This window comes from Myotis myotis, unplaced genomic scaffold (assembly GCF_014108235.1).
Source record: "Myotis myotis isolate mMyoMyo1 unplaced genomic scaffold, mMyoMyo1.p scaffold_m19_p_3, whole genome shotgun sequence".
NCBI classification, from domain to species: Eukaryota; Metazoa; Chordata; class Mammalia; order Chiroptera; family Vespertilionidae; genus Myotis; species Myotis myotis.
In genome coordinates this window covers 89,549,060-89,577,056 of record NW_023416335.1, presented here as the reverse complement: position 1 = coordinate 89,577,056, position 27,997 = coordinate 89,549,060, and the positions used below count along the sequence as shown (strand labels likewise).

At 42.5% G+C, this 27,997-nt stretch overlaps 1 protein-coding gene across 6 annotated transcripts; it reads left to right on the top strand.

Moving 5' to 3' along the window:
- NEK3 (NIMA related kinase 3) lies at nt 1-27,650 on the top strand. Of its 6 annotated transcripts, none has more exons than XM_036301291.1 (16): nt 1-95; nt 1,724-1,898; nt 3,283-3,376; nt 3,464-3,561; nt 4,938-5,021; nt 6,339-6,406; nt 6,500-6,586; nt 9,215-9,269; nt 16,154-16,354; nt 16,951-17,023; nt 19,757-19,806; nt 22,533-22,635; nt 23,729-23,860; nt 24,088-24,222; nt 26,056-26,185; nt 26,641-27,650. In XM_036301291.1, exons 2-16 carry the CDS (start codon nt 1,752-1,754, stop codon nt 26,723-26,725), a joined length of 1,542 nt encoding a protein of 513 aa, XP_036157184.1. In that variant the 5' UTR covers nt 1-95; nt 1,724-1,751; the 3' UTR covers nt 26,726-27,650. The 6 variants fall into 6 exon arrangements, with proteins under 6 accessions (XP_036157184.1, XP_036157180.1, XP_036157183.1 ...); XM_036301287.1 differs by having other exon boundaries at nt 23,717-23,860; XM_036301290.1 differs by having other exon boundaries at nt 19,760-19,806; nt 23,717-23,860; nt 26,641-27,649.
- The last annotated feature ends 347 nt before the right edge of the window (nt 27,651-27,997 follow it).

Sequence of the window (27,997 nt, the reverse complement as noted above, 5' to 3'; positions counted from 1 at the left end):
CCCGCCAGACCCGGGAAGCTCCCAGGCCGGCAATGGGCGCCGCCCCGGAAGCGCCGGTCGCGGGGGCGGAGGAGCCGAGGTGGTCGGAGGAGCGGGTGAGCGGTCTGGTCGTGCTGGCCGCCTCTGGGGCGAGGGCCGGGCGGGTGGTCCCCGCGTGGGGTCCGGGGCGCGGGCGGCGCCCACACGAGGTGGAGGCGAGCGGGGGTCGCGCTCCAGACGCTGGACGCCTCCGGGCAGGCCGCCGGCCGCAGCTCCGCCCCCACCCCAGGGGCGCGGTGGGGGCCGCCCCGGAGCGTGGCGCCCGGGAGCCCGGATTGGGTCGCGGGTGAACTGAATGCCTGGTCTCCATGGTGCGGTCACCCCGCGCGCACCTTCTCAACTCACCTGTGTCTCCCCGGTGATCCCGCTTCTGGCATTTCCACATCACTGTTAGTTTTTGCTTAGTGATTTTTGCTTTACCTGCCTTGCCCTCTGTGCCTCATAATTCCTTGTGGTGTGATTTAAAAACAAATAAACCACTACAAGTAAGCTTTCTGAAAAGTAAGTAAACTCATCCAGTGTTTTTTTCTGTAATAAAAAAAAGGATCACCTTTCTAAGGTTTCAATGATGATAATAATAGCGGCCCTTTATTTGGGGCCTCCTATTGTACCAAAGTATTAGGAATTTTCTATTCATTCTCTCTTACATATTAAGCAATACAACTTAGCTGCTTTATCTTGGAAGTACAGAAGGGGGGACTGAGTTCAAAGACTGTTTAATATCTCTTGTTAGTGCCAGGCATCTCCAAATCAACATGCCTTTCCACATCCCTGTCACATTCCCTCGGCCAGAAAAATCAACAAGCCATGCACACAGCCATTCTGACTTTCCTCTTTTTCGGGGAATGATACCATCATTTATTCAGTTTACACCAGGAAACTGGGAGTCTCCCTTGTCCCCTTCTCCCTGCTTGTCCCTAAATCTGTCACCAGAAATCTTGTCAATTCTTTCTACACATTTCCTTCCCATTTTCTTTATATCCATTGCCACCGTCCTATTCCATTCCGTCATCATTTCCCTACCTTTCTATTGGAGTCTCCACTCTGGCCCTCCTGCGCCCCCCCCCCTCCCGTAGTCTATTCTCTCTGCAGCCAGAGCGAGCGATTGTATTAATATGCAGATAGGATCATATTGCTGTCTTGGTTAAAACCCTTCGGAGACAACCTATTAATTACCCCAAGGATGAAATCCAGCAACCTGAGCTTGGCTTACAATGGCCTTCAGACAGGCCCTATCTGCTTTACCAGCCTGGCACAGTCCTCTTTCAATTCTTTGAACTGAACACAAGCTCTTGCTCCTAAATATGTGATTCCCTCCATCACTCTTTCCCCCCTCGTTGCCTAGCCAGCTTACATTCATCCTTCAGGCTTTAGCTTAAATATCATTTTTCTAACTTTTCGCCTGGATATTTCTGCTGGATGCCAGAGTAGCTCTATCTGTAAGACTCACTACCCTACATTTGTTGAGATCTGTGGTCCCATCTGCACTGGGTGTCTGTGAGGGCAGGAATGATGAGAGATTTACGCAGGATTATAAAAGCTGGTGCAGGTGCTCGATATCAAACTGTTGAAAGAATAAAGGAATAAGTTGCTATTGTCCTGTCTTGTGATTAGAGCTACTTTGAATTAATTCTGCCTTTTGATAATAAGTGTAATTCTCAGCTGTTTCTGTTTTTGAATATAGTTTGGGAGAACCTGTGGAGACTGCGAGAATGGAGCCGGGCTGCGTAGGGGTGCCCAGCGTGGATGGCTACACAGCCCTGAGAGTGATCGGGGAGGGCTCCTTCGGCAGAGCCCTTTTGGTTCAGCAGGAAAGCAGTAATCGGATGTTTGCCATGAAGGAAATAAGGCTTCCCAAGGTCACTGCTAAAAAAATTAGCTCATGTTGAAAGTGTACAAGCAATTTGTATTAGAGAACAAGTTCTGGAGATTTAACATGGAGTTGCTGCTCAGTGCATCAGATGTTATGGGTTTCTTTACTCACTAGCTTTACAAGGTCTTGATATACTTTATATGGTTCTTAGGATATTGTAATTAACAAAAGGGAGAAAAATAGTCAAAAGTGACAATTGCTGTTTATCTCAATGAGAATAATTTGTAATAATTTCCAATTTTGTATACCTAAGGGTGTAGGGAGTCTTTGTCAAAAACTACCCAGGTGCAATATTGATGAAAAAGGAACATAAAAATACAATGACAAGCAAAGACCTAAAATGCTAACCTTTGGTAACAGGGAACCTGTTCACTTTATAGGTTTTATTTCCCTGTATGATGATGAATGTGATATCTACTGGTATCACTATTTATCACTATGCATCATAGTTGCACATGAAAGAATCCATGCCATGGAGCCTGCTTAATACTGTTTTGATCCATTTTTGAAAAAGAAATTTTTTTAAAATAAAATCCCAAAGTGCTATTGCCTCCTCACTGCATTCTTGACCTTGTTTCGTGATTCTCAAACTTGAATAGGCATCAGAATCACCCGGAGGGTTTGTTAAAACATCAATTGCTGGGCTTCACCCTCCTCCCCGTACCCCTAGTTTCTGCTTGAGGAGGTCTGGTTGGGTCTGTGAATTTTCATTTTTAACAAATTACCAGTTGGTGCCGATGTTGCTGGTGTGAGGATCCTTATTTCTTAATTGTAAGGTAAGTCATCCTCATAGAGTAAGTCAGGGGATAAGCAGTCTTGGAAACTTTCTTTGCATGTGGTCTTTCTCCATCTGTGCTGTAGTAATACACCAGACTATTCTTTTTTATCTGGGCCAGTGGACAAAGTAATGCAGACTATTAAGACACAAAATCTCTGATTTTGCTTTAAGGATATACTATTATTGTTAATGGCACTGGCTCTCAAAATCAGCTTATACTTAGACTGATGTTAAAGCTAGTTTATATTCTGTACTTGTAAGGATATATCAGCTTAAGCATGCAAAATATAGCCATACTTGAAAAATCATGTTGTCTCTTAGAGTTTTATAAACTTCACGTGGGTGAAAGGACAGTCCTGTAAAACTGTGTTTGGCATTGAAATGTCAGGGCACTGTCTCTCCATCCAAGAGCAGTGTCCCACCTAGCCCCAGCTTTATTCTCTTGTCTGTCTTCTTTAATCCTTCACTGCCCCCCACCCCCAACCCCAAGGGGAAAAAAAAAAAGAAATGTCATATGAACTCTGTATTATTGTGAAGCTGTCTACTTTCAAATGAAGTATTACATTTATACTTATTTAAAATATTCTTCTAGTCTTTCTCTGATACACAGAATTCTAGGAAGGAGGCTGTTCTGTTAGCCAAAATGAAACACCCCAATATTGTTGCCTTTAAAGAGTCATTTGAAGGTAAATATGAATTCCCGCCAGATATGTGCATGTCTGAATTTGTGCATGACTACCACACTTTCATAAAGAATCTTATATTTGCTTTAGCTGAAGGACATCTCTATATTGTGATGGAATATTGCGATGGAGGGGACCTAATGCAAAAGATTAAACATCAAAAAGGAAAGTTGTTTCCTGAAGATATGGTAAGAGACTGACTTACATAGTTTGCCTCAAGATTTAGAAGCAACTTTTCTCATAAAATCTGTGTGAGTTAAAATGAAAGCATTGGTATCTGTGATTATTTGACACACTAGTTAGAAAGGCTTCATTTCTGTTTCTGTGCTTACTGTTGTCAGAATGTGGCTGCCTGAGATGCTTTTAGGAAGTAAAAAAATAAAAGCTTATAAAATATCAAGGAATAAAACTTGCATGTTTAGAACATTTTCAAAATTGTATTACTGGTCATATTTTGTAGATATTTAAATTTTTGATTTTTGTTGTATTTAAATTTTAAAGGTGGATGGATTTATTTTGTATTTCTAGGTCATGAAAAAAGTGAAGTCCACATTTCTGTTTCTTGCGAGTACCTATTCTCAGTCTTTTTCCTTCCAAAGTTTAGCATATTTCCTTAAGTCTAGTACTACTGTCTTTTTAATGGAAAATTGCATACTAATATTATTTGAATGAATTGACTAAGGAAACGAAATAAACAGCTTTAGTGGGATTTAATTTGTTTTAGGGTATAACATGTTATAAACTGTTGGTAAATATTTTTATTTAGAAGTTGTTTTGTTAAAAATAATGGTTCGATAAAAGGAAGTCAACCTTGGCTTCAAATGGTTGAATCTCCATAGCAAAAAGAAAAAAAAAAAATTAGTTTGACATTTAATTGTAGGCATCTGGAAATTCTGGCTGCTATTGACTGGGGGTTTATAAGCAGAATACTGACCTCAAAGGATTGTTGATAATATAATTAAATTCTTTAATATTAATATAAACATATTCTGAAAAAGGAATGAAAATCTGATGTAATGATTACACTATAAAATTGTACCATATTCATTTATAAGTGGCGTATGTGTATTTAAGAAATACTTTTAGCCTGGCCGACATGGCTCAGTGGTTGAACCAGGAGATCATGGTTTGATTCCCAGTCAGGGCATATATCCGGGTTGCTGGCTCAATCCCCTGTGTGGGGTGTGCAAGAGGCAGCCAATCAGTGGTTCTCTCTCATCACTGATGTTTCTATTTCTTTCTCCCTCTCCCTTCCTCTCTGAAATCAATAAAAAATATATTTAAAAAAACTTTTATTTGGTTGTAATACCAGGAAAATACAGAGGGAGTTTTATTAAAATAAATTGCTATTTGTATAACACATAAAATGATGAAACATGGACTCACAGCTTTTCTGACTTTCTGCAGAAAACACAAACACTGAATTTTAGTCAAACTATGTGATTTTTAGGAGTTCTATGTTTACATTATGTAAAACTAAGGCCTAGAGACCATTCTTTGGAATTTTGGGTTAACATGAACCAGTTTTTGCATTCTTGCAGATTTGTGTGCTTTTGTCTTACAGATACTTAATTGGTTTACACAAATGTGCCTTGGAGTAAATCACATTCACAAGAAACATGTGTTACACAGAGATATCAAATCCAAGGTAAGTGGAATACATTTTTGAGACAAAACAAAACAAAACAAAACCCAAAAGTATTTCATGTCATTTTTTTTTCTGTGTTATTCTATTTCCTTTTGGGACATTTTTATTTAGTTTAGAAATCTTTGTCAACCTAGTATTCATATTAGCCAAATTAAGGTACTACCTGAGAAAAAGTTACTAAATCTCATTAGTAGTATCCTATCTAATAAAAGAGTAATATGCAAATTGACCATCACTCCAACACACAATATGGCCACCACAAGATGGCCAACAGGGGAGGGCAGTTGGGGGTGATCAGGCCTGCAGGGGAGGGCAGTTGGGGGGAACCAGCCCTGCAGGGGAGGGCAGTTAGGGGTGACCAGGCCGGCAGGGGAGTAGTTAGGGGCAATCGGGCCAGCAGGGGAGCAGTTAGGCATCAATCAGGCTGACAGGGGTGTGGTTAGGGGGTGATCAGGCTGGCAGGCAGAAGCGGTTAGGGGCAATCAGGCAGGAAGGCAGGCGAGCGGTTGGGAGCCAACAGTCCTGGATTGTGAGAGGGATCCCAGATTGGAGAGGGTGCAGGCTGGGCTGAGGGACACACACTACCCCCCGCCCCGTGCACAAATTTCGTGCACTGGGCCTCTAGTCTATATATATTAAAGCCCAAGTGACCGAATAACCAGTTGACTGGTCGCTATGACATGCACTGAGCACCAGGGGCAGATGCTCACCACAGGAGCTGCCCTCTGGTGGTCAGTGCGCTCCCATTGCCAACCTCCCGTGGCCCCTCCCCCCAGCCAACAAACTCCTGTGGCCCCTGCCCCTGGCTGGCCAACTTCCCACGGCCCCTCCCCTCCAATCCAGCAGGCCCAATGGCCCTGATTGGGGCTACCAATCTCCCGTGGTCTGGATCGTCCCTGATTGCTGGCCAGGCCCAGGGGCCCTGATCAAATTCGTGCACCAGGCCTCTAGTATGTTAATAAGTTTCAAGCTCTCTGGTGACTGCTTTCTCAAGATGGAAGATGACTGAGATCTGGTTGTGCCACTTGGAGTTATGCTGACACAGGTTCCCAGTCGTGTCAGTCAGGTCTGCTGAGATAGCCTGGAGCATGGCTGTTGGATTTCTAAGCAGTCAGCCTGAATTCCCAAGCCCGAGGGGAGTGGGGGTAGCAGTCAAGAGGCTCTCTGGTCTTTGTGTTCCCCTTGGGTACTCAGCTGTCAGCATTTCTGCCCTTAATCTCCTTGGTGAGTAGGCTTTGAAAGACAGCTTCTCTGGAGACCTCTGCCTTAAGTTTGAATGATGGAAGACATAATCTGAGCTCTTCTTTTTTAATGCAGAACATCTTCCTCACCCAAAATGGACAAGTAAAACTGGGAGATTTTGGATCCGCCCATCTTCTCTCCAAGTATGTATATCTATTCTATAATAGTAAGAGCAATCAAAGCATCCATTATTCAGGAATGCTCTGTACTTACTCTTTGCCTTTCTATGTTTTTAGTCCCATGGCATTTGCTTGTACTTATGTGGGAACACCTTATTATGTGCCCCCGGAAATTTGGGAAAACATGCCTTATAACAATAAAAGGTAGGTGATGTACTTATTTGGTGCGAGGGTGACTGTTTGGTGACAGGCATTGTAGCCTACAAATGAAGTTGTTGTTTTTTTAAATATACATAAAATCATAGTTTTCTAACTGCTATAATCAGAGTTGAGAGGAGCTGAATGTAAATACTGAAAGAAAGGCTAGTCATTTCTAGAGACAGTGTGACTTATATCACTGGTTCTTAAACTTTGCTGTTCCGCTTTTAAAAATTGCAAAGTGCAAGTTGCAATCATACCAGTTAAATGAGAATGTCTGGGGTGGGAAGCAGGCCTCAGTAATTTTTCCAGGATCACCAAATGATTCCAATGTGCAGCAAAATTTAGGGACCACTGGATTATGTCATTGAGTTAACATTTACAAGACTAGGTAATGAGCACTTGACTGATAGGTTAATTGATTACAAGAAGATAGAATAAAGACCTTATCATTTAAAACCTAAAACTTTTTCTGAATATAAGTAATATGTGCCCACTGAATGAGTGAGTAGGGGGAGAGTATTAGAAATATGGAGATGTACAAGAAAGGAAAATGGCAATTACCCACTTTTTCACAGCTGTTAAAACCATTTTGGAATTTTTTTTCATCCATTTCCCTTCCCACCCCCAAACCTAGTTTATGTTCACTGTATACAATTTGGTATCTTGCTTTTTTCACTTTTTATCATATTTATTTCATCCCATATTTAAACTCTTTATAAATATTTTTAATAGTTATATACATGGCTCTTTCAAAATTTACTTTACATTCCTCTATTGTTTCCAATTTTCTTTTTTTTAAAAGAATAGTTTATTGATTTTTAAAGAGAGAGGAAGGGAGAAGACAGAAATATCGATGTGAGAGCACATCAATCAGTGCCTTCTGCATGCCCCCTACTGGGGATTGAGCCTGCAACTAGGGCTGAACCAGCAGCCTTTCAGTGCACGGCATGACGCCCAACCAACTGAGCCAGGGTGTTTTTTCCAATTTTCAATGTCATGAACAGTGCTGTGATTAATGTGCCTTTTGTGTATAAACTGTTCTGTGTCACATTCTCAGCATGGATTCCTAGAAGTAGAAACACCTAAAGGCTCTTGTTACCTTCCTTCAAGTTGCTTTCTGAAAAGGGTATGATCATCCATACTAAATAGGTTCCTTAAGAGTAAAATGGACTGAATTGGCGACAAAACAGCTCTAAAGGGAGTTACCAGGACAACTGGGAAATTTTCGGTTTTGAGAATATTATTGAACTCAGGTAAACTTTCTTGGCCGTGAGGGAGAGTGTCCTTGCTCTGAGGAGATACATGCTCATGTGTTTGGGGGTAGAGTGACATCAGCAACTTTTTTTCAAGAGCTTGAGATATAGATGGAGGAGGGAAACAGCCCACAAACCTGGCAGATGTTCAGGATGGGAAAGGAGGGAGGAGGATGTGGGCCTTTATAACTTCTCTGTAGATTTCAAACTTTACAAAATTACAATTTGGGGGAAATAGCTGCTAAAAACCATTAGTTAAATAAAAAGAGTATCATCTATAAAAAGTCTGGAGGATGACAACTAGGAGGTGAGAATGGTGAAGAAGAGTGAGTGTATAGAGCAAATTATAGAACTCTTTTCTGTTTGAAGAGCTCTTCTGTGGGAGGATTAACTAGTCCTGCTCTCTTTGTTTTGGAATGTAGAGCTAACAAGGGATTGGGGGAGAGTCCCCAGAAGATGTGAATGGTCCCCTAGAGCAGTGGTTGGCAAACTGCGGCTCGGCAAACTGTGGTTCGCGAGCCACATGTGGCTCTTTGGCCCCTTGAGTGTGGCTCTTCCACAAAATACCAGCTCTTCCATAAAATACCTACTTCTGCGCATGGGCCACGACATTTCAATCGCACTGTACGTGCGTGCCCCCACGTGGTATTTTGTGGGAGAGCCACAGTCAAGGGGCCAAAGAGCCGCATGTGGCTTGCGAGCCATGGTTTGCCGACCACAGCCCTAAAGCCATTCAACAGGGCCACAAACTGTGCCGGAGGCAGATTGCTGGCCATCAGGAGGCGAGATCCAAGGCCTGGTGTTGTGCATAGATGGTCTGGTTGTAAGCTGTACGGGATGACTTCTAAAGTCCTCCTTTCGCCGAAGCCGGTTTGGCTCAATGGATAGAGCGTCGGCCTGCGGACTGAAGGGTCCCGGGTTCGATTCCGGTTAAGGGCATGTACCTGGGTTGCGGGCATATCCCCAGTGGGAGATGTGCAGGAGGCAGCTGATCGATATTTCTCTCTCATTGATGTTTCTGACTCTCTGTCTCTCTCCCCTCCTCTCTTTAAAAAATCAATAAAATATTAAAAAAAAAAAAATAAAGTCCTCCTTTCAACTATGATGGTGGGAGTCCACAAAGTTTCTCTCTTTCACCAAATACTGCCGAAATGATACCTGAACCACCCTGATTTGGAGAATCTAGAGGTTGGGGAGCAGAGAGATTATTGTGAGCAACTACCTAAGTATTACATAAACATTACCATATATTTCATTTTAATAGGAATTATTTGCAATATCTGTTATTATTAAAGGTATTTTTTCATTTTTAATATTGGGAAGTACCTATATTTTTATATGATAGCTCATAACCCACATTGCTTCTTTATGTTTCTAGTGACATCTGGTCCTTGGGATGCATTCTGTATGAACTCTGTACCCTGAAGCATCCGGTAAGTATGGTGGGCAAAATGGAAAGGTGGCCTTTTGTCATATCTGGCCAAGTCATAAGTTATATGCCAAAGTCCAGTGGGCAGTTTGTTTCCCTAGGATGAATTCGTTATGAAAGTTTTCATGTTTCCATTGCTATCATCTTTGCCTTGAGTCACTTTTGTAGCATATACTAGTAGAAGTTTCCATTATTTAGTTTTTGTAGTTCTGTATCTAGCTCCCCTACCTCCCTCCTTCTTTCCCTCTCTCCCTTCTTTCTCTCTCCCTCCCCTCCCTCTTGTCCTCCCTCCCACCCTCCCTTTTTTGCTATTCTTAATTTGTATTTGAGCAAAATATATATAACCTAAAATTTACCATTTTAACTATTTTTAATTGTACAATTCAGTGGCATTAATTACTTCACAATGTTGTGCAACCATCACTACTATCTATTTGCAAAACTTTTCTATCACCCCAAACAGAAACGCTGTACCCATTAAACAGTAGCTTCCCATTGCCTCTCACCTAAGCCTTGGTAACCTCTAACCCACTTCCTCTCTCTATGAATTTGTATATTCTAAATATTACATATAAGTTGAATTATACAAAAATTTTTTCTTTTATGTCTGGCTTACTACATATAGCATGAAGTTTTCAAGGTTCATCCAGCATGTGTCAGGATTTCATTCCTTTTTATGACTGGACAAGAGGCCCAGTGCACGAGATTTGTGTACTGAGGGATCGGGCCTAAGCCAGCAGGCGGACATCCCTCTCGCAGTATGGAGCTCTTGCAGTCAGGAACCCCTCGCTCCTTGTCACCCCCCTGCAGCGGAGGTGGAAGAGGCTCCCACCATTGCCACTGCCCTCACCAGCTGTGAGCCTAACTTCTGGCTGAGCAGCGCTCCCCCTGTGGGAGCGCACTGACCACCAGGGGGGATCTCCTGCATTGAGCGTCTGCCCCCTGGTGGTCAGTGCGCATCATAGCAACCAGTTGTTCCACTGTTTGGTCGATTTGCATACTAGGCTTTTATTATATAGGATAATATTCCATTGTATGTTTACACCATATTTTATTTTTCCATTCATCTATTGACGGACATTTGGGTTCTTTCCACCTTTTGGCTGTTGTGAGTACTGCTGCTATGAACATGAGTGTACAAGTATGTATTAGAATCCATATTTCCAATTGTGTTGGGTATATACCTAGGAGTGGAATTGCTGGGTCATATGGAAATTGTAAGTTTAGCTTTTTAAGGAACCACCAAACTGTTTTCCAGAGTGGCAGCGCCATTTTTATACTTATCTTTTTGCCCTTAGATTTCATTTATGTGAATTTCTTCTCTAAATGAATTATTATGAGAAAATAGAATATTATGTTATCCTAGAGGCCTGATGCACAAAATTCATGCAAAGGGCTCAGCCCCCGCTGCTGCAGTGGCTGCCTTGGCCCCTGCCGCTGTGGTGGCTGCCTCCTCTGCCTTGGCCCCCGCCTGCCACAGTGGCTGCCTCGGCCTTCACAGTCCTGGCTTCATCCGGAAGGTCGTTCGGAACAACGTCCAGAAGGACATCCTGTCTAATTAGCATATTACACTTTTATTATTATAGACTGGAGGCCTGGTGCATAGATTCGTGCACCAGTGGGGTCCCTTGGCCTAGCTGTGGGGACTGGGCTGAAACCAGCAGTCCGACATCCCCTGAGGGATGTAGTAGCGCGTGAAGTGGCAGGCAGCAGGAGGACCCAAGCACGGGCCGGGCACTGCGATGCTTCTGCTCATACTGGCCCCGCTGTGCCTGCCACCACCACTTGGTAGGCTTGCTGCTGCTCTGCTGCGGTCTCTGCGTGCTCGTCCTAAGGCAATACCGGCACGCCCATGACCGAGAAGCGGCCGCCGGCTCATGCCCCGTCAGTCTTGATGCCGGTCCTGATCCTGGTCCCAGTCCGGATGCGAGAGGAGCGTTCAGAGGAAGTGTCCGCAGGAGAGGCTCACGCTGCCGCAGCTGCGCTTACCAGCTGTGAACCCAGCGTCTGGCACTCGTCAGTCAGCTAAGCAGCGCTCCTGCTGTGGTAGCGCACTGACCACCAGGGGGCAGCTCCTGTGTTCAGCATCTGCCCCCTGATGGTCAGTGCACGTCATAGCTACTGGTCGAACAGTCAAATGGACACTTAGCATATTAGGCTTTTATATATATAGATATTTTTCAAGATATTTTAAGAAATAATTTAAGAAAAAGGTGTTAAATAACTTGCCCTGCTTGCTCAGTAGTTGTTTATTACACAGAGCCTATCCCTATTAGGTCTTAGCTTTGTAAGGAAATAAATTCTGTTCTTTCGGCACAGATTAAAACTTAGCTCTATCAAGCATTTTCAGAGATGTGCTTGAGAGCAAGTAGACTTATGAGTGAATATTTGAGAAAAATCCTTCATCACCACTAGATGAAAGTAACTCAGACTGAAGGCGTGCACTGTTAATGAGAGGTTGTCTTCCTTAAATATAATGCCAGCTGCATAATTAGAACAACTTGGGAAACTTTAAAAAATACTGATGCCTAGGCCACACCAGACTAATTGAATTAAAGTCTCTGAGGGTATCCTGGGCATTAGTATTTTTATTTTATTTTAAATTGAATTTATTGGGGTGACATCTATACTAATAAAAGAATAATATGCTAATTAAACCAGGAGACCTTCTGGATGTCCTTCCAGACAAAGCTGGGGGCTTGCCGGCCTGCAAACTGCCTCCAGGCCCTCACCCAGGCTGCCCTGTCCCCCGGCCTAGGCCACCCCACCCCCAGCAGGGACCCCCACCCCATCGGGGCTAGGCAGCCTGCAAACTGCCTCAGGCCCCTCGCGCAAGCTTCTTGCTCCCAAGTGGGGACCCCCCCACCCTGATGGAGGTGTGGATGGCCTGCAACCAGCCCTCAGCTCCTCACCCAGGCCGGCCCCACCCCCGGTGGAGACCTGCACCCCGATGGGGGTTTGGATGGCCTGCAAACGGCCCTCAGCCCTTTGCCCAGGCCGGCCTGCCCCCAGCGGGTGGTGTGGCCAGCCTACAAACAGCCCTCAGCCCCTCACCCAGGCCGGCCTGCCCCCAGCAGAGACCCCCACCCCGATGGGGGTGCAGCCAGCCTGCAAACGGCCATCAGCCCCTTGTCCAGGCCCACCCCGCCCCCAGTGGAGACCCTCACCCCGATGGGGGCATGGCCAGCCTGCAAATGGCCCTCAGCCCCTCACTCAGGCTGGTCCCACCCCCAACAGAGACCCCCCTACCCCGATGGTGGCATGGCCGGCCTGCAAATTGCCCCAGCCCCTCTCCCAGGCTGGCACTGCCCCCAGTGGGGACCCCCACTCCGATGCGGGCATGGCCGGCCTGCAAACTATCCCAGGCCCCTTGCCCAGGCTGGCCCCACCCCCAAGAGGACCCCTATCCTGACCCGAGACCCCCTTCAGGGCAGACCAGCGGCCCCAATCCGTGCACCAGGCCTCTATCTATACTAATAAAAGGGTAATATGCTAATTAGACTGGACGTCCTTCTGGACAAAGCCATGGTGGCAGGGCCAAGGCAGAGGCAGTAAAGGATGATCAGGCTGGCAGGGGAGAGCAGTTAGGATGATTAGGCCAGCAGGGGAGAGCAGTTAGGGCAGCCGTGGGCAAACTACAGCCCGCGGGCCAGATCCGGCTCATTTGAAATGAATAAAACTAAAAAAAAAAAAGACCGTACCCTTTTATGTAATGATGTTTACTTTGAATTTATATTAGTTCACACAAACACTCCATCCATGCTTTTGTTCCGGCCCTCCGGTCCAGTTTAAGAACCCATTGTGGCCCTCGAGTCAAAAAGTTTGCCCACCCCTGAGTTAGGGGGACAAGGCCAGCAGAGGAGTGCAGTTAGGGGGATCAGGCCAGCAGGGGAGAGCAGTTAGGGGGATCAGGCTGGCAGGCAGGTGAGCGGTTAGGAGCCAGTGGTCCCAGATTGCAAGAGGGATGTCCAACTGCCAGTCTAGGTCCAATCCCGGCAGTTAGACATCCCCAACAGGTCCCGGATTAGAGAGAGTGCAGGCCGGGCTGAGGGACATCCCTCCTCCCATGCATGAATTTCATGCACCAGGCCTGTAGTCCTATTAAAAAAAGCCTACTATGCTAAGTGTCTGGTTGTCTGGTCATCCATTCAACTAATGAAAGCATAATATGCTAATGATATGCTAAGGCCATTCAACTGCTTGCTATGACATGCACTGACCACCAGGGGACAGACAGTCGACTGGTCAACTAGTCGCTATGACATGCACTGACCACCAGGGGGCAGATGCTCCAACTGGTAGGTTAGCTTGCTACTGTGGTCCAGCCAATCAGGACTGAGCAAGATGGGCCAGACACTCCCTGGAGCCCTCCCACAGTCCCTCCTCAGCTGACCAACCTCCTGTGTCCCTCCCCTACCCCAGTTGTACATGGGTGGGATCCCTCAGCCTGGCCTGCACCCTCTCTCAATCTGGGACCCCTTAGAGGATGTCGGAGAGCTGGTTTCTACTTGATCCCACAGGCCAGGCCGAGGGACCCCACTGGTGCACAAATTCGTACACCAGGCCTCTAGTTAGTTAATAAAATTATGTAGGCTTCAGGGGTACAGTTCTATAATACATCATCTGTATATTGTATTTTCACTGCCCCAAGTCAAGTCTCCTTCCACCACCATTTATCCCGCCTTTACCTTCTCCTACCTCCCCCTACCCCCTTTCCCTCTTGTAATCAATATACTGTTGTCTATGAGGTTTTTGTTTGTTTTTTGCTTAATCCCTTCACCTTTTTCACCCAGCCCCCCTCTCCTCTCCCCTCTGACAGCTGTCAGTCTGTTCTCTCTATCTATGAGTCTGTTTCTATTTTGTTTGTTAGTTTATTTTGTTCATTAGACTCCACATATGAGTGAAATCATATGGTACTTGTCTTTCTCTGACTGGATTATTTCATTTAGCATAATACTCTCCAGCTCCATCCATGCTGTCACAAAGGGTGAGATTTTCTTTTTTATGGTCGAGTAGTATTCCATTGTGTAAATGTACCACAGCTGTTTTATTCACTCATCTACTGGTGGGCACTTGGGCTGCTTCCAAATCTTGGCTGTCTATACTAATAAAACGGTAATATGCTAATTAGACTGGGAGACCTTCCAGACATCCTTCCGGACAAAGCCATGGTTGTGGGGCTGAGGCAGAGGCAGTTAGGGGCGATCAGGCCAGGAGGGGAGGGCAATTGGAGGTGATCAGGCTGGTGGGGGGGTGGCAGTTGCGGGCAAGCAGGCTGGCAGGGGGGCACAGTTGGGAGCAAGCAGGCTGGCAGGCAGAATGGTTAGGGGTGATTAGGCAGGCAGGCAGGCAGGTGAGCGGTTAGGAGCCAGCAGTCCTGAATTGTGAGAGGGATGTCCAACTGCCGGTTTAGGGGGATTGGGCCTAAACCAGCAGTCGGCCATCCCCCGAGGGGTCCCAGATTGGAGAGGGAGCAGGCCGGGCTGCGGGACATCTTCCCCTACCCCCACTCCCCCCCGCCCCCCTCCCCACGAATTTCATGCACTGGGCCACTAGTTCTAAATAACACTGCAATGAACATAGAGGTTCAAGGATATTAGTATTTTTTAAATGGTGATTCTAGTGTGTGGCTCAAGTGAAGAACCACTATTGTATACAAATAAAATTACTTTTAAAATTCCATTATATTATTTATGATTATATTCTTTATTTCCCTGATTTTATCTTTTTTGTAAACTTTTATATATATGTTCTTAGTTTTTCCTAGCAAGAATAATTATTAAGGACTATAGTGCCCTGAATATTTGGCATACAGTTTGTTCTCTCATCTGCTTTAAGGCAAAAGCAGTTCTCAAGCCTTCACAAAATGCAGACAAACATAGTGAAATAGTTAAGAAGCCTGAGGGAAAGCAGAGTCAATCTTATTTTTTATTACCTGAATTTTTCCTTTATTACATGTTGATTTTTCCTTTATTCTATCTGCACTTGTATATTTTATTAATAGGGTAATGCACATCCAAGGCAGAACGCAACATGTTCTACATGAGTATCATTAAGGCTGAATCTAATGTTTTCATTGTATAATATACTTATTATACAATGAAAACTTTAAAAATGTTTTTCTGCTATGGCATTTTATAGCCTACTCTATTGTCAATTTTTTGAATCCTCACCTGAGGATAAGTTTTCATTGATTTTAGGGAGACAGGAAGGGGGAGAGAGAAAAAAAAAACATCAATATGAGAGAGGAACATTGATCAGTTGCTTCCCGTATGTGCCCAGCCCCGGGGATGGAACCCATAAGCTTTTGGTGTATGGGACGATGCTCCAACCAACTGAGCCATCCAGCCCGGGATATTGTCAAATTTTAAAAGCTACTTTGATGACATGAAAGGTGAAAGAGATTTTGCAGTAGATGTTTAAAACTGGAAAAGTCATCTAAAATACATTTTGCCAGGAAGCAGGCCTGGGGATTTCTGGGGAGGAGTAAAGCAAACAAATACAATACTTATATAAGCCCTTAGTGTCATTTGACTTTTTAAAAAAGTCATATGTCTGTATTGCTTTGATTTTGAAAAATATATTTAAAATGTATATCTGCAAAAACATTGATTATAAGTAATCAAGTACCCATGGCTGGTATTGATGGTAAGACTTTCTCTAGATGGGGAAGTTCTTTGTTATTTACCATTTAAGTGTATTACTTTCTCCTGAACCACCGTAAGATTTTGGATAGTATCATAAGAACACCTTCAGGAAGAAAAATGACCAGGCAGCAGATAACATTTATAAAATTAAAATAATTCATATGAATTCACTTCAGCTGGTGTTTTCTTATTTGCATTCTCCTTCCTTGCATCTGCTTTTACAGTTCAATTTTATTTTTAGTTTCAGGCAAATAGTTGGAAAAGTCTTATCCTCAAAGTATGTCAGGGGTCTGTGAGTCCACTGCCATCTCATTATTCCTACGAGCTTCAGCATCTAATCAAGCAGATGTTTAAAAGGAATCCTTCCCATCGCCCCTCAGCTACCACGCTTCTCTCTAGAGGCATTTTAGCTCCGCTTGTCCAGAAGTGCTTAACCCCACAGGTATGCAATGTGTTGAGTTGACTCTGCATAGTTTTCAAATGTTTGTTATATTTAAACACGAATACATGCTTGTAAAAACTCAAATGTAGATGTGCATAAAAAAAATTAAAAGTTAAAACTTCCTTTCCCTCCTCTTCCCCTTCCATAATGCTGGTTCCCAAGGGTAATCACAGGTATAGTTTTGTATATCCTTTCAGATCTTTTTCTTTCTTTATCTTTATTTATCTTTAGAGAGAGGAAAAGAAGGAGAGAGAGAGAGAGAGAGAGAGAGAGAAACGTCGATTTGTTGTGCTACTTACTTATGCATTCATTGGTTGCTTCCTGCTTGTGCCCTGACTGGAGATCCAAGCTGAAACCTTGGCACCTCAGGATGACACTGTAATCAACTGAGCTACCTGGCCAGGGCCCAAATCTTTTTCTAGACATATATAAGTGTCTGTTTGTCTGTGTGTCTAAATTATATATGTTTTAAACAGCATTTTTACTTTTCAATGTTCAATATTATTTTGGGGAAGAATGCTGATAATTAAATGATATGACAGTGTCTAAAAAAAAGGGTAGTGTATATTTTTAAATTCTCTGCTTTAAATTTTTAGATCATCACAGAATTTGGAGAGCAGGTATTAGAAGAAACCAAAAAATCTAAGCATAGTACACCAAGAAAAAAGGGTAAGAATTTAAGAAAGCTTATTTTTTTGTCAAGTGTGCTTTCTAAATGTAGTGTAACAAAAAAGAAAAATGAAATCTTCAAGTTATTAGAGATGTTTTTCAGAGATACTCCTCAGATCAAAATTTTCTTTCTGTTACTTAAGACATAATTCTGTACTGAATCTTATATATTTAATTTGCCAGGGATCCAAAAGCTTAGTTTGGAGATTTTAGTGATGTGAAGATTGTTTTCTGTTTTATCATTGGTACCATACTTAGTCTGGTTTGTTTTGGGTAAGGTAGAAAGCTTCTGTGGGATGGATAGCCTAGGAATTTAACTATGAAAATATAATGTTAATCTTATCAGAAATTATATCCCAAAGAACCATCTTGTAAACAAAATTTTAAAAACAAGGGTTTACAGCCTGGCCAGTGTGGTTACGTGGTTGAGCATCTACCAATGAACCAGGAGGTCACAGTTTGATTCCCAGGTTTGATTCCCCAGTAGGGGGCATGCAGGAGGCAGCCAATCAGTGACTCTCTCATCATTGATGTTTGTTTCTCTCTCCCTCCCCTTCCTCTCTGAAATCAATAACAATATATTTAAAAATCAAACAAACAAAAAAAGCTGTACAAAAGTTGGAACTGTTTACATAATAGCTGCTCAAAAATTTCATACATCTATAGTAAATCCTGAGCAGATTTTAAATATAATTTATTGTCCCTTTGAAAGTTGTCATCTCTTAATTTTTTCAAAGCCATTTTTTTCATTTGTCGCTAGTAACTCAGATCTTCCTCCTGAAAAGATCCAACAAAGATAATAGATCTGACCAGAGTAAGAGAGAAGAGTTAAGCATCAGGTCATCCACTATAAGGACAGGACATGCTGCGAAATGTCCACTATTTGATGCGTGTTATCTTAGTGTTAGATACTGCAAAAGAAAGACTTTGGAAACTATACTGTTTTCTTAAAGTTAAATTTTAAATGTTATTTTTGTAAGGATATAAACCCTTCTAGTGATGTAAACCTTCAGCCTTATAATTCAGCCTTTTCACCATTACTTAAGAGGTAGCCACTTACTTTTGCTTCAGCAGTTTCAGTTAATTTTACTTTAGGTACTGTTTTGTAGCTTTTGTTCACATCCCAGGGTAGTAGGAAATTCGTTTTAAAATGCTGGGCTGCCTGGCTGGCATGACTCAGTGGTTGAACATGGACCTATGAACCAGGAGGTCATGGTTCAATTCCTGGTCAGGGCACATGCCTGGGTTGTGAGCTTGATCCCCAATGTGGGGTGTGCAGGAGGCAGCCAGTCAATGATTCTCTCACATCATTGATGTTTCTGTTTCTCTCTCCCTCTCCCTTCCTCTCTGAAATCAATGAAAATATATTTCACCAAAAAAAATTTAGTAAATTAAAAAAATCCTATCTAATAAAGAGGGAATATGCTAATTGACCCTTATGTTGTCGCAAAGATGGCAGTGCTCACAGCCAATAAGGAGGGAATATGCTAATTAACTGCCCAGCCCTCAAAGATGGCGGTGCCCACAGCCAATAAGGAGGGAATATGCTAATTAACTGCCCAGCCCTCTAAGATGGCGGCTCCCAAAACCAGAAGATGGCAGCACCCAGTCCCCTCAGCCCCACTGGGGCGGCAGGTGTGTGGCAAGGCTGGGCCACTCCGCGTGTCTGTCTCTGGAGTCCCCCAGTTCCCTCAGCCCCCCAGCAGCCCAGGGCCGGCCTGAGGTGCAGGCAAGCCTTGGATGACAGCTGCCCAGCCGCCCAGGGCCACCCAAGGCTCAGGTAACCAGGGCCGGCTGAGGCTTGTGCTGCCAGCAGTGGCAGCAGCAGAGGTGTGATAGGGGGTGTTGCCGTCCCCTGATCGCTGAGTCACCTCCCACCCCTGAGGGCTCCTGGACTGTGAGAGGGGGCAGGCCAAGCTGAGGGACCCCCTCCAGTGCATGAATTTTCATGCACTGGGTCTCTAGTAAATAAAATAAAATAAAATGATGGGCAACAACCACAACAAAAATAGTCAAAGAAAAGTTTCAAGATAGTTTGGTAAAATGTAGTTTTACAATTCCTAAAAAGAGAGAACTAAGCCAGCAGAGAGGTACCACCACGTTGGGGCCATATGTCTAGTGGTATCTCCCATCTATTCTGTAGATAGACTAAAACAGTGAAAGATCTGTGAGGGCAGGGACCATGTCTCATTTCCTCATTGTTGTATCCTCAGTGCCTGTCATTATACAGTAGATGCTCAATATCAAGTCTTTAAAAGGTTGAATGAATGAGGAACATGGACTGCTGGCCTCTGTCAGAGGAAAATCAGGAAGGCACCATCCTTACCAAAGGGATCAGTTGCCAGAGTGCTCTCTCCGGCTGCTGGTCCCTGGTGAAGGACACCTATTCCACCTGCTACCACAGCTGTGGGCAAAAGCACAGACTATAGCTAGCTTGGACTGAAGGTGATAATGACCTTCTGAGTATGCAGAGTATCTTACCTCTTCGTGATTAAATGGGTTGGCTTAACTAAATATAGATGTCAACTTTCAGATGTCACCTTTAGGAATAAAACAGCAAAAAGCAGGTGAGATGTATTACTAGATGGCTAAAGCTTGTTAATCACCAATCAGGCTAATGCTTTGGTTGTTTGACTTTAAAAACTTAATTTGTCTCAGGCTTTATGCATATCACATTAGGAGCTAGTAATGTGAGCCTTTATGTGCTTTCTCTTTTTCTTTTTTCTCTTTAAGCAGACTCCAGCAGAATCAAGATCGCTTTGGAAAAAGAAGCAAGCACAGTGGTAAGTGCTTTAAAATTAAATTTATGAAACAACCATTTCCTGGATACCTGGTATCATTAGATACTGTGGAATATTTGGAAGACTGACCTGGTCCCTCCAGTTTAATAATTTGTCATCTTTTGGCATGTGAAGCAATTGGTAGCTATTGTCCTGTACTATTGCCAGCTGAGCCACTTTAAATTACCATTTATTTTGTTTGTTTTTTCATTTTTAATTATTGATGACAAGTGGTTCCAGTATGGATGTGAGAGAACTTTGTCTAGCTTAAGTCATGAAAATCTTGTTTTAGCCTGACTTTTGGTTTGTTTTTTATTGTGGCAAAATATATTTATAACATAAAGTTTACTATTTCGGTCACTTTTACAAATACAATTCAGTTGCATTAATTACATTCACAAAATTTAGCAGCACTATCTGTTTTCAATACTTTTTCATTCCAAACAGAAACTCTGTACTTATTAAATAATAACTCCCCATTCCTTCCTCACCCCCATGCCCACCCCAGTCCCTGGGAACCTCTGTTCTACTTTCTGTCTCTCTGACATAATTTGCCTATTCTAGATATTTCATGTAAGTGGAATCGTACAAGATTTGTCCTTTTATGTCTGGCTTCTTTTGCTTAGCATAATATGTATATTTTTAAGTAACTGTTGGTACCTTTTAAAAGAAATATGTTTTTATTGATTTCAGAGAGAGAAAGGGAGAGAGAGATAGAAACATCAATGATGAAAGAGAATCATTGATTGGCTGCCTCTTGCATGCCCCTACTGGGGATGGAGCCCGAAACCCAGACATGTGTCCCGTCCAGGAATTGAACTGTCACTTCCTGATTTATAGGTCAACGCTCAACCACTGAGCCACACCGGCTGGGCCATATTTTTTAGGTTCACCCATGTTATAGCATGTGTCAGAATTTTTCTTTTTTATTTAGATCATTATTTTGATATGCACATTTTTCTGTTAAAAACCTTTTAGTACCTCCTTATTATCCCATGAACCAAGGCAACATTTTTCAGCCTGGCATTTAAGGTTCTGTTTGTCTTGTTTAGCCCTAGGCAGCTTTTACAGGAAAGCTGCAGTAAAGTCTTGCATAGCAACAGCCGATTCACTTCCTAGTATTGTCACAGCCCTCTCAGTAAATTGTGTCCTGCTGATAATGTTTTTCTTTCTTCAGCATTTTAATCTTTTTAACTCAAAAAGGAAAAGATGTACTAATAACAAATTATTCTATTTATGGAATGTGCTAATAAGTAAACTTATAAATTTTTTTAATGAACCTTAGATTGTAAATAATAACAACATCCCACCATTATGTTGCTACACATGGAATAAATCCTGCCTCTGTACTTTTTTCCCCTCTGCATGGTAATATCTATTCTTTCCAGCTTTATTGAGGCATAATTTGCATGCAATAAAATTTACTTACTTTTTGCATGTAGTTTGATGAATGTTGGTAATTTTATACAGTCATATAACAACCACCACAGTCAAGGTAAAGAAATCCCATGTCCCTAAAAAAGCTTTCTTGTGGCCCTTTATAAATGATCCTGGCTCTCATCCCAGGCAGCCACCACTGTGATTTTAATACCACTTAGAGTAGGTGTTAAGTCGATGTGTTTTCACAAAATGAAAAGGGAGAAAGAGCCATAAAGTAAGTCAAGTAACAGAAAAATTGAGGGAGAAAGAGAGCCCTGGATAGGCCACAAGGTGAGGTGGGCATGTAGGCAGAGCTGAGTGTTGCTGGGCCAGGAGTGGTGTTAGACGCTGCTGTCTATTGGGCAGTGACTCTCAGTAGAGATGGAAGATGGGAATCCCTGGCAGCTTTTAAAAACCGCTCATCACAACCACCTCCCAAGATTTTGACATCTTTGTCTATGGGAGGGACCTTTGAAATCATACCCCCTAGATGTGTGGGGAGACAAGTTTGGGAACCATTGTACAGAAATAAAATAAGGTGTCAGCTACAGCCTACTTTTAATTTATTGACTCATTCAACAAATCATTGAGAACCTGTGTTTTGGAGACTGTCAAGGCACTGGATATGTATTTCTTCTCAAAATACATTCAGATTTAAAGACTAGCTAGTGTGTTGCTTCATGAAATCAAGAGCTTAGGTAATTTGGAAAAATACTGAATTAAATGGGAACATTTTGGCCATATGTAGCAACTTTATAAAAATATCTCATTTTGGTATTTCCAGCATGAAAAGCCCAATATAGCAAACCATATTAAAAATTTTTTATTACTTATTTCCTCTACAAAGACCTCTCAAACCCTGGCCAGAATGGCTCATTCTGTGCACCAAAAGGTTGCCGGTTTGATTCCTGATCAGGGCATATGCCCAGTTTGCGGGTCTGTCTCTGGTTGGGGTGCAGGCAACCAGTCGATGTTTCTCTATCTCTCTAAAAAATAAAAAACATTTTTTAAAAAGGACTTTAAAAAAAGATCTCAAATACCTGTCATTTTATATATCCTCTTTATATTTGTAATGAATGATATTAATAGCTAGTAGTGCCTGACTTAATATACATATATGGATGTATATTATTTTTAATATAATCTGGTGTGTAGGGTTCTATAATTATTAATGTCTTTAATTCATTAATGTTTATTTAAAATTAAAATAGCTGACTTTGTATAGTTGTTTATTTACCTTTTTATAGCAATTCAAGCATTGTTTAATCTGAATTTTTTTTAACTAATCTGAATTTTTAATCTCCTTTAAGCAAGGGGAAGAACAAGGCAGAAAATGTAGCCACCCTGATTTAGAAAGCACTAATAAAAATTCAGTGGCAAGTGCACCGAGGAGAGTAAACAGAGAAGAGAAAGGTAAGTTATTCACATTCTGATCATTGTGTAAGTCAGGGACTGGGAAATATACTAGTAGAAGGGGGACCAGTTTTTGCATTACTAGGTCATAGGTTTCAAACAAGTGGACACATGCAGATTTGTATTTGCTAATCCAGTAATTTATTTCAAAAGTGTCTTATTTATCCATAAAAAAAGAGAGAATAGTATTTATTAACTAGAGGCCCGGTGCATGAAATTCGTGCACTTGGGGGGAGGGGGAATCCCTCAGCCCAGCCTGTGCCCTCTCAAAGTCCGGGAGCTCCCATGGGGAGTGAGCCTAAGCCAGCAGTCGGACATCCTTAGCGCTGCCGCAGAGGCGGGAGAGGCTCCTGCCACCACCACTGTGCTCGCCAGCCATGAGCCTGGCTTCTGGCTGAGTGGCGCTCCCCTTGTGGGAACGCCCTGACCACCAGGGGCAGCTCCTGCGTTGAGTGTCTGCCCCCTCATGGTCAGTGTGCATCATAGGGAACAGTCATTCCACTGTTTGGTCGATTTGCACATTAGCCTTTTATTATCTATAATAATAAAAGCGTAATATGCTAATTAGACCGACATCCTTCCAGACAACCTTCTGGATGAAGCCGGGGCTGCAAGGGAAGCCCAGGTCCCGGTGCTGGAGGGAAGCCCGGGTCCCAGGTGCCAGAGGGAAGCTGGTGCCGGCAGCTGGGGGAAGGAAGGCCTACTCTGCATGAATTTTGTGCATCGGGTCTCTAGTATAGGATAAGAGCCTTTAGAAAAACTAATATTTGTTATGCTCTCCACCATAAAAAGCATGGCATTCAGTGTGTATCTAAGTCTTCTCAGGGCTTCATTCTTGTACAGAGTATAATATATAAATATATACATATTATTTTTTTAAATTCACCTTAATGATTTGTTTTGTTTTTTCATCTGGATTTTTTTCATTTCCTTTACTACCTAGACTTGAAGAACATGTTAGATCTGAGTTTGAAAGAAAAAAGAAATATTTCTGTTTATTGTTAGAGAAAGACATGTCTAGAAATAGGTAAATAAATAAAAAGAATATGCTCAGCAGTCCTTTTTTACAATTTAAAACCACATGGTAAATCAGTCCATCATAGGAAAGCTGGTTCACCAAGTCCTCTCAGGCGACAGTGGGAGAAACATGTGTGCACTACAGCGCTTGCAGCTTTGGAAAATGCATCCATACTTGCCTCCAGTTTAACCACAGAGGATGATAGAGGTTAGTAGCCAGATTACTATTATTATGGAACATTTTCTAATAGTTGTTTAATGGGCTAGATATTTTTTAAACATGTCCTTCTGTAAAGGTTATTTGGTGTCATTCGTGACTGAAATAGATTTTAGTAGAAAATAAAATATAATTAATTTTACTTGAAATATGATCTGGAAGATAATGTGCTAAAAATATTTTTTATTTGACCCTAATTTTTACCTTTTCACAACTAGGTGGTTCTGTAATAAAGTACAGTGGAAATAATAGCCGTAAGCAGTGGCTCAAAGAGACTCCTGAAACCTTGTTGAACATCCTTAAGAATGCTGATCTCAACTTGGCATTTCAAACATACACAATATATAGACCAGGTAATTTATGTCTGTTATGTAATCATGGAAACCCTTTGGCATTCTTTTTAATTGTGGTGAGATAGACATTACATAAATTTACCATTTTGACCATTTTTAAGTGTACAGTTAGGGGCATTAAATACATTTACATTGTTGTGCAGCCATCACCACCATCCAGCTCTAGAACTTTTCCCATTTTCCAAAACTGAAACTCTGTGCCCATCCTATATAATAAAGAGGTAATATGCAAATTAACCCGCACACCCTCACAAGATGGCTGCCTACGACCAGGCCAGCAGGGGGGTTAGTGAGGGACAACCAAACGACTGAACAGCAGGCTTCATAGGGCAACCAGGCCAGCAGGGGGGTTAGTGAGGGACGACCAAACGACTGAACAGCAGGCTTCATAGGGCGACCAGGCCAGCGGGGGGGAGGGGCAGTTGGGGGTGACCAAGCCAGAAGGGGGGCAGTTGGGGGCAATTAGGCTGGCAGGGGGGCAGTGAGGAGTGACTAAGCTGGTGGGGGGGGCAGTTGGGGGCAACCAGGCCGGCAGGGGGGGCAGTTAGGGGTGACCAGGCTGGCAGAGGGGGCAGTTAGGAGCGACAAAGCCAGCAGGGAGGGGGCAGTTGGGGGTGACCTGGTTGGCAGCAGGGGGCAGTTAGGGGCAAGCAGGCAGACAGGCAGGTGAGCGATTAGGAGCCAGCGGTCCAGGATTGTGAGAGGGATGTCCAACTGTCCTAAACCGGCAGTCAGACATCCCCCAAGGGGTCCCAGAATGGAGAGGGTGCAGGCTGGGCTGAGGGGGACCCCGCCCCTGTGCATGAATTTTGTGCATGAGGCCTCTAGTTAAACAATAACTCCCCATTTTCACCTCCCAGAAATCCTTTTATTTTCAAGTTATGAAATCACATACATAGCATTATAGTTTTAGGTTTTCTTAAATCTTTTCTAGATAGTCTTAAGCTATAATTAAAATTTCCCATAGAACTATATTATTCCTATTTACTCAGTTGTTTGCTTATTTGTGACTGCTTTCTTTTCAAAGTAGCTCATTTTTTCTGTGCAAGTATACTGGTGGCTTTACAGTTCAGACTTCATCACAGTAAAAACTATAATCTGACTACCCAAGGATAACTTTTAATGCTTTAATATAAGTTGTTATATTTGAGGGTTTAATTATATTCTGAATATTTTATTTTGAAGAAAGTAATATTTTTGTTGTTGTTGTTAATCCTCACCAAGGATATTTTTCCATTGATTTTTAGAGAGAGTGGAAGGAAGGGGGGGGGGGGAGAGAGAGAGAGAGAGAGAGAGAGAGAGAGAGAAACATTGATGTGTAAGAGACACATTGATTGGTTGCCTCTCGACTGGGGCTGGGGACTAAGTCTGCAACTCAGGTACATGGCCTTGACTGAGAATCAAACCCAGTAGGGTGAAAGTAGCATTAAAAAAAATTTTTTTTATTTATAGATTTGAGAGAGAGAAAGAGAGAGAAATATTGATTTGTTGTTCCACTTTATACTTTCATTGGTTGATTCTTGTATGTGCCCTAAATGGGCACATGCTTGAACCTGCAACCTTGGTGTAGTGGGACGATGCTCTACCCAACTGAGCTACCTGGCAAGGGCTAAGAAAATAGTGTTGTTAAAGTTAATATATATACTGATGCTTACTGGGCCTGTTTTATGCCAGAAATCATGCTGGGTAATGGCGGGAGGCACTGCAGAAGAAATATAGAACATGGGATTGTCCTCAACTAGCCAGCAAACTTTTGGAGGCTTTTAGTCCAATATGAGGAAATGAATAAATACTGTTTAAATCCACATGATTTCTGTTAATATTCCTCTGAAGGTTCAGAAGGGTTCTGCTTGAAAGGTCCCCTGTCTGAAGAAACTGAAGCATCAGACAGTGTTGACGGAGGTTACGATTCTGTCATTTTGGATCCAGAGAGACTCGAGCCTAGACTGGATGAGGAGGACACGTACGTTGTGCTGTACCAAAAAGCTTTAGTTGTGGGGTGTGTGTGTGTGTGTGTGTGTGTGTGTGTGTGTGTGTAATTAACCTTAATAATGTCAGGTTTAACAGGAGCTGGTTATATCATTTTACACCATAAATGAATATTTATAACTTGATCTTTTATCTGAGGTGGGTAATGCATAACGGTAATTACTAATTCCTGACTGAGCCAAATGTTTAAAATTGTTCAGATTGGATTTATTGTTTTTTAATATATTTTCTATTGAAAATATTAGTGAAAGAGTGAAAGAAGTGTTCTTTTGAAAGCACTAACCAATTTTTTTTCTGTGTTCAGTTGCCTTGGAGCTCATTTTTTAAAAATGTGAATATTGTTATGGTGTTGTTCTGCTTTGAACCCATCAACAAATACTTGCCATACCCCTAACATGGAGGCTTAATATCCATATCATTTTTTCACAGGGACTTTGAGGAGGAAGACAACAACTTTGATTGGGTGTCAGAACTGAAGCAGCGAGCTGGCTGGCAAGGAGCATCTGGTGACTGATGCCCAAGGAAATGTTCCTTAGTCACATTGAATAGATGTTTAAAGTGAGGAATTAATGTTTCGATATTAGCTAACGGAATGTGTATTTTCCCTTGGAAACAGAATGGGCTAGGGGTGCTGTGGATATTTAAAATTGTTCCTGATTTGTTTAAAAATCTACAATTCTTGTGCGTTTTTTAACGCAAAGAAGAAGGTGTAGAATTATGGGTGTGAGCTTCAGGCTTTGCAGTTAGATAGAACAGAAATTGGATGCTCATTATTTGTGTGATTGTGGGAAATTACTTAACCTCTTTGGGCCCGAATTTCCTTAACTATAGCATGAGGTTAATAATGCCTATCTCATAGGGATGCTGACCATGGAGCATGAGAGCAACCTATAATGTTATTATTTGCATTGTTATGATTTCTGTTATTACTATGTAGCTCTTTTTACATTTCCTAAAGATTTTAGGATCTAAATATATTTAATTATAACATAATAATGTGTGCAATTTTTCAATAAGACTCTCTTGGTAGTGATCAATGATCTTTCGTGATCTTTACTACCGTCTATCCTTAAATATAGCCCCTCACAGGATACACAAAAGAACCTAGTTCAGATGATCCACCCTGGGAGGAGTGGAAAGGGTTACGTATCTTTTCAGAAGTTGTCAGTCCTGTACAGGAGAAAGGAATAGGGCCAACGATGAGGAATCAATATGGAAAGTATCAGAAATTAGAATATTGTGGAACTAATGGAAGGAGCAGGATCCCAACATATATGGGTCACCATGACACACTGTGCTGGGTCCTGTCATTAAATCCATGATCAGTTAGCGGGGTAAGGATATTTTACTAAAGCCCTGGCTGGGTTGGCTCAGTGGATAGAGCATTAGCCTGTGGACTGAAGGGTCCCGGGTTCGATTCTGGTCAAGGGCACATGCCTGGATTGTGGGCTCGATCCCCAGTTGGTGGTGTGCAGGAGGCAGCCAATCAATGGTTCTCTCTCATCATGGATGTTTCGATCTCTCTCTTTCTCCCTTCCTCTCTGAAATCAATGAAAATATATTTTAAAAAATATTTTACTAAAGAAGAAACAGCTTCTTCTCTGGGGATTCCACAGGGGCAAGTGTAGGAACAGCATATGCCTGACCTGGTATAGGGAACAATGCTCAAGTGAAGAACAGGAGGAAAAAGATAGTGAAACTACAGTAGGATCATTATTAAGGTTCTGCTGAAATATGGAATACATACATCTGATTTAAACATTTTGCCCTGACCCATGTGGCTCAG

What these genes read in the sequence shown, in the direction of transcription:
- NEK3 (XM_036301287.1), top strand. Translation starts at nt 1,752, where the DNA reads ATGGAGCCGGGCTGCGTAGGGGTGCCCAGCGTGGATGGCTACACAGCC. An exon ending in ACAGAGATATCAAATCCAAG is followed by an intron (nt 5,022 to 6,338) that starts GTAAGTGGAATA and finishes TTTTTAATGCAG; the next exon opens with AACATCTTCCTCACCCAAAA. An exon ending in AGTAAACAGAGAAGAGAAAG is followed by an intron (nt 22,636 to 23,716) that starts GTAAGTTATTCA and finishes ATTTAAAACCAC; the next exon opens with ATGGTAAATCAGTCCATCAT.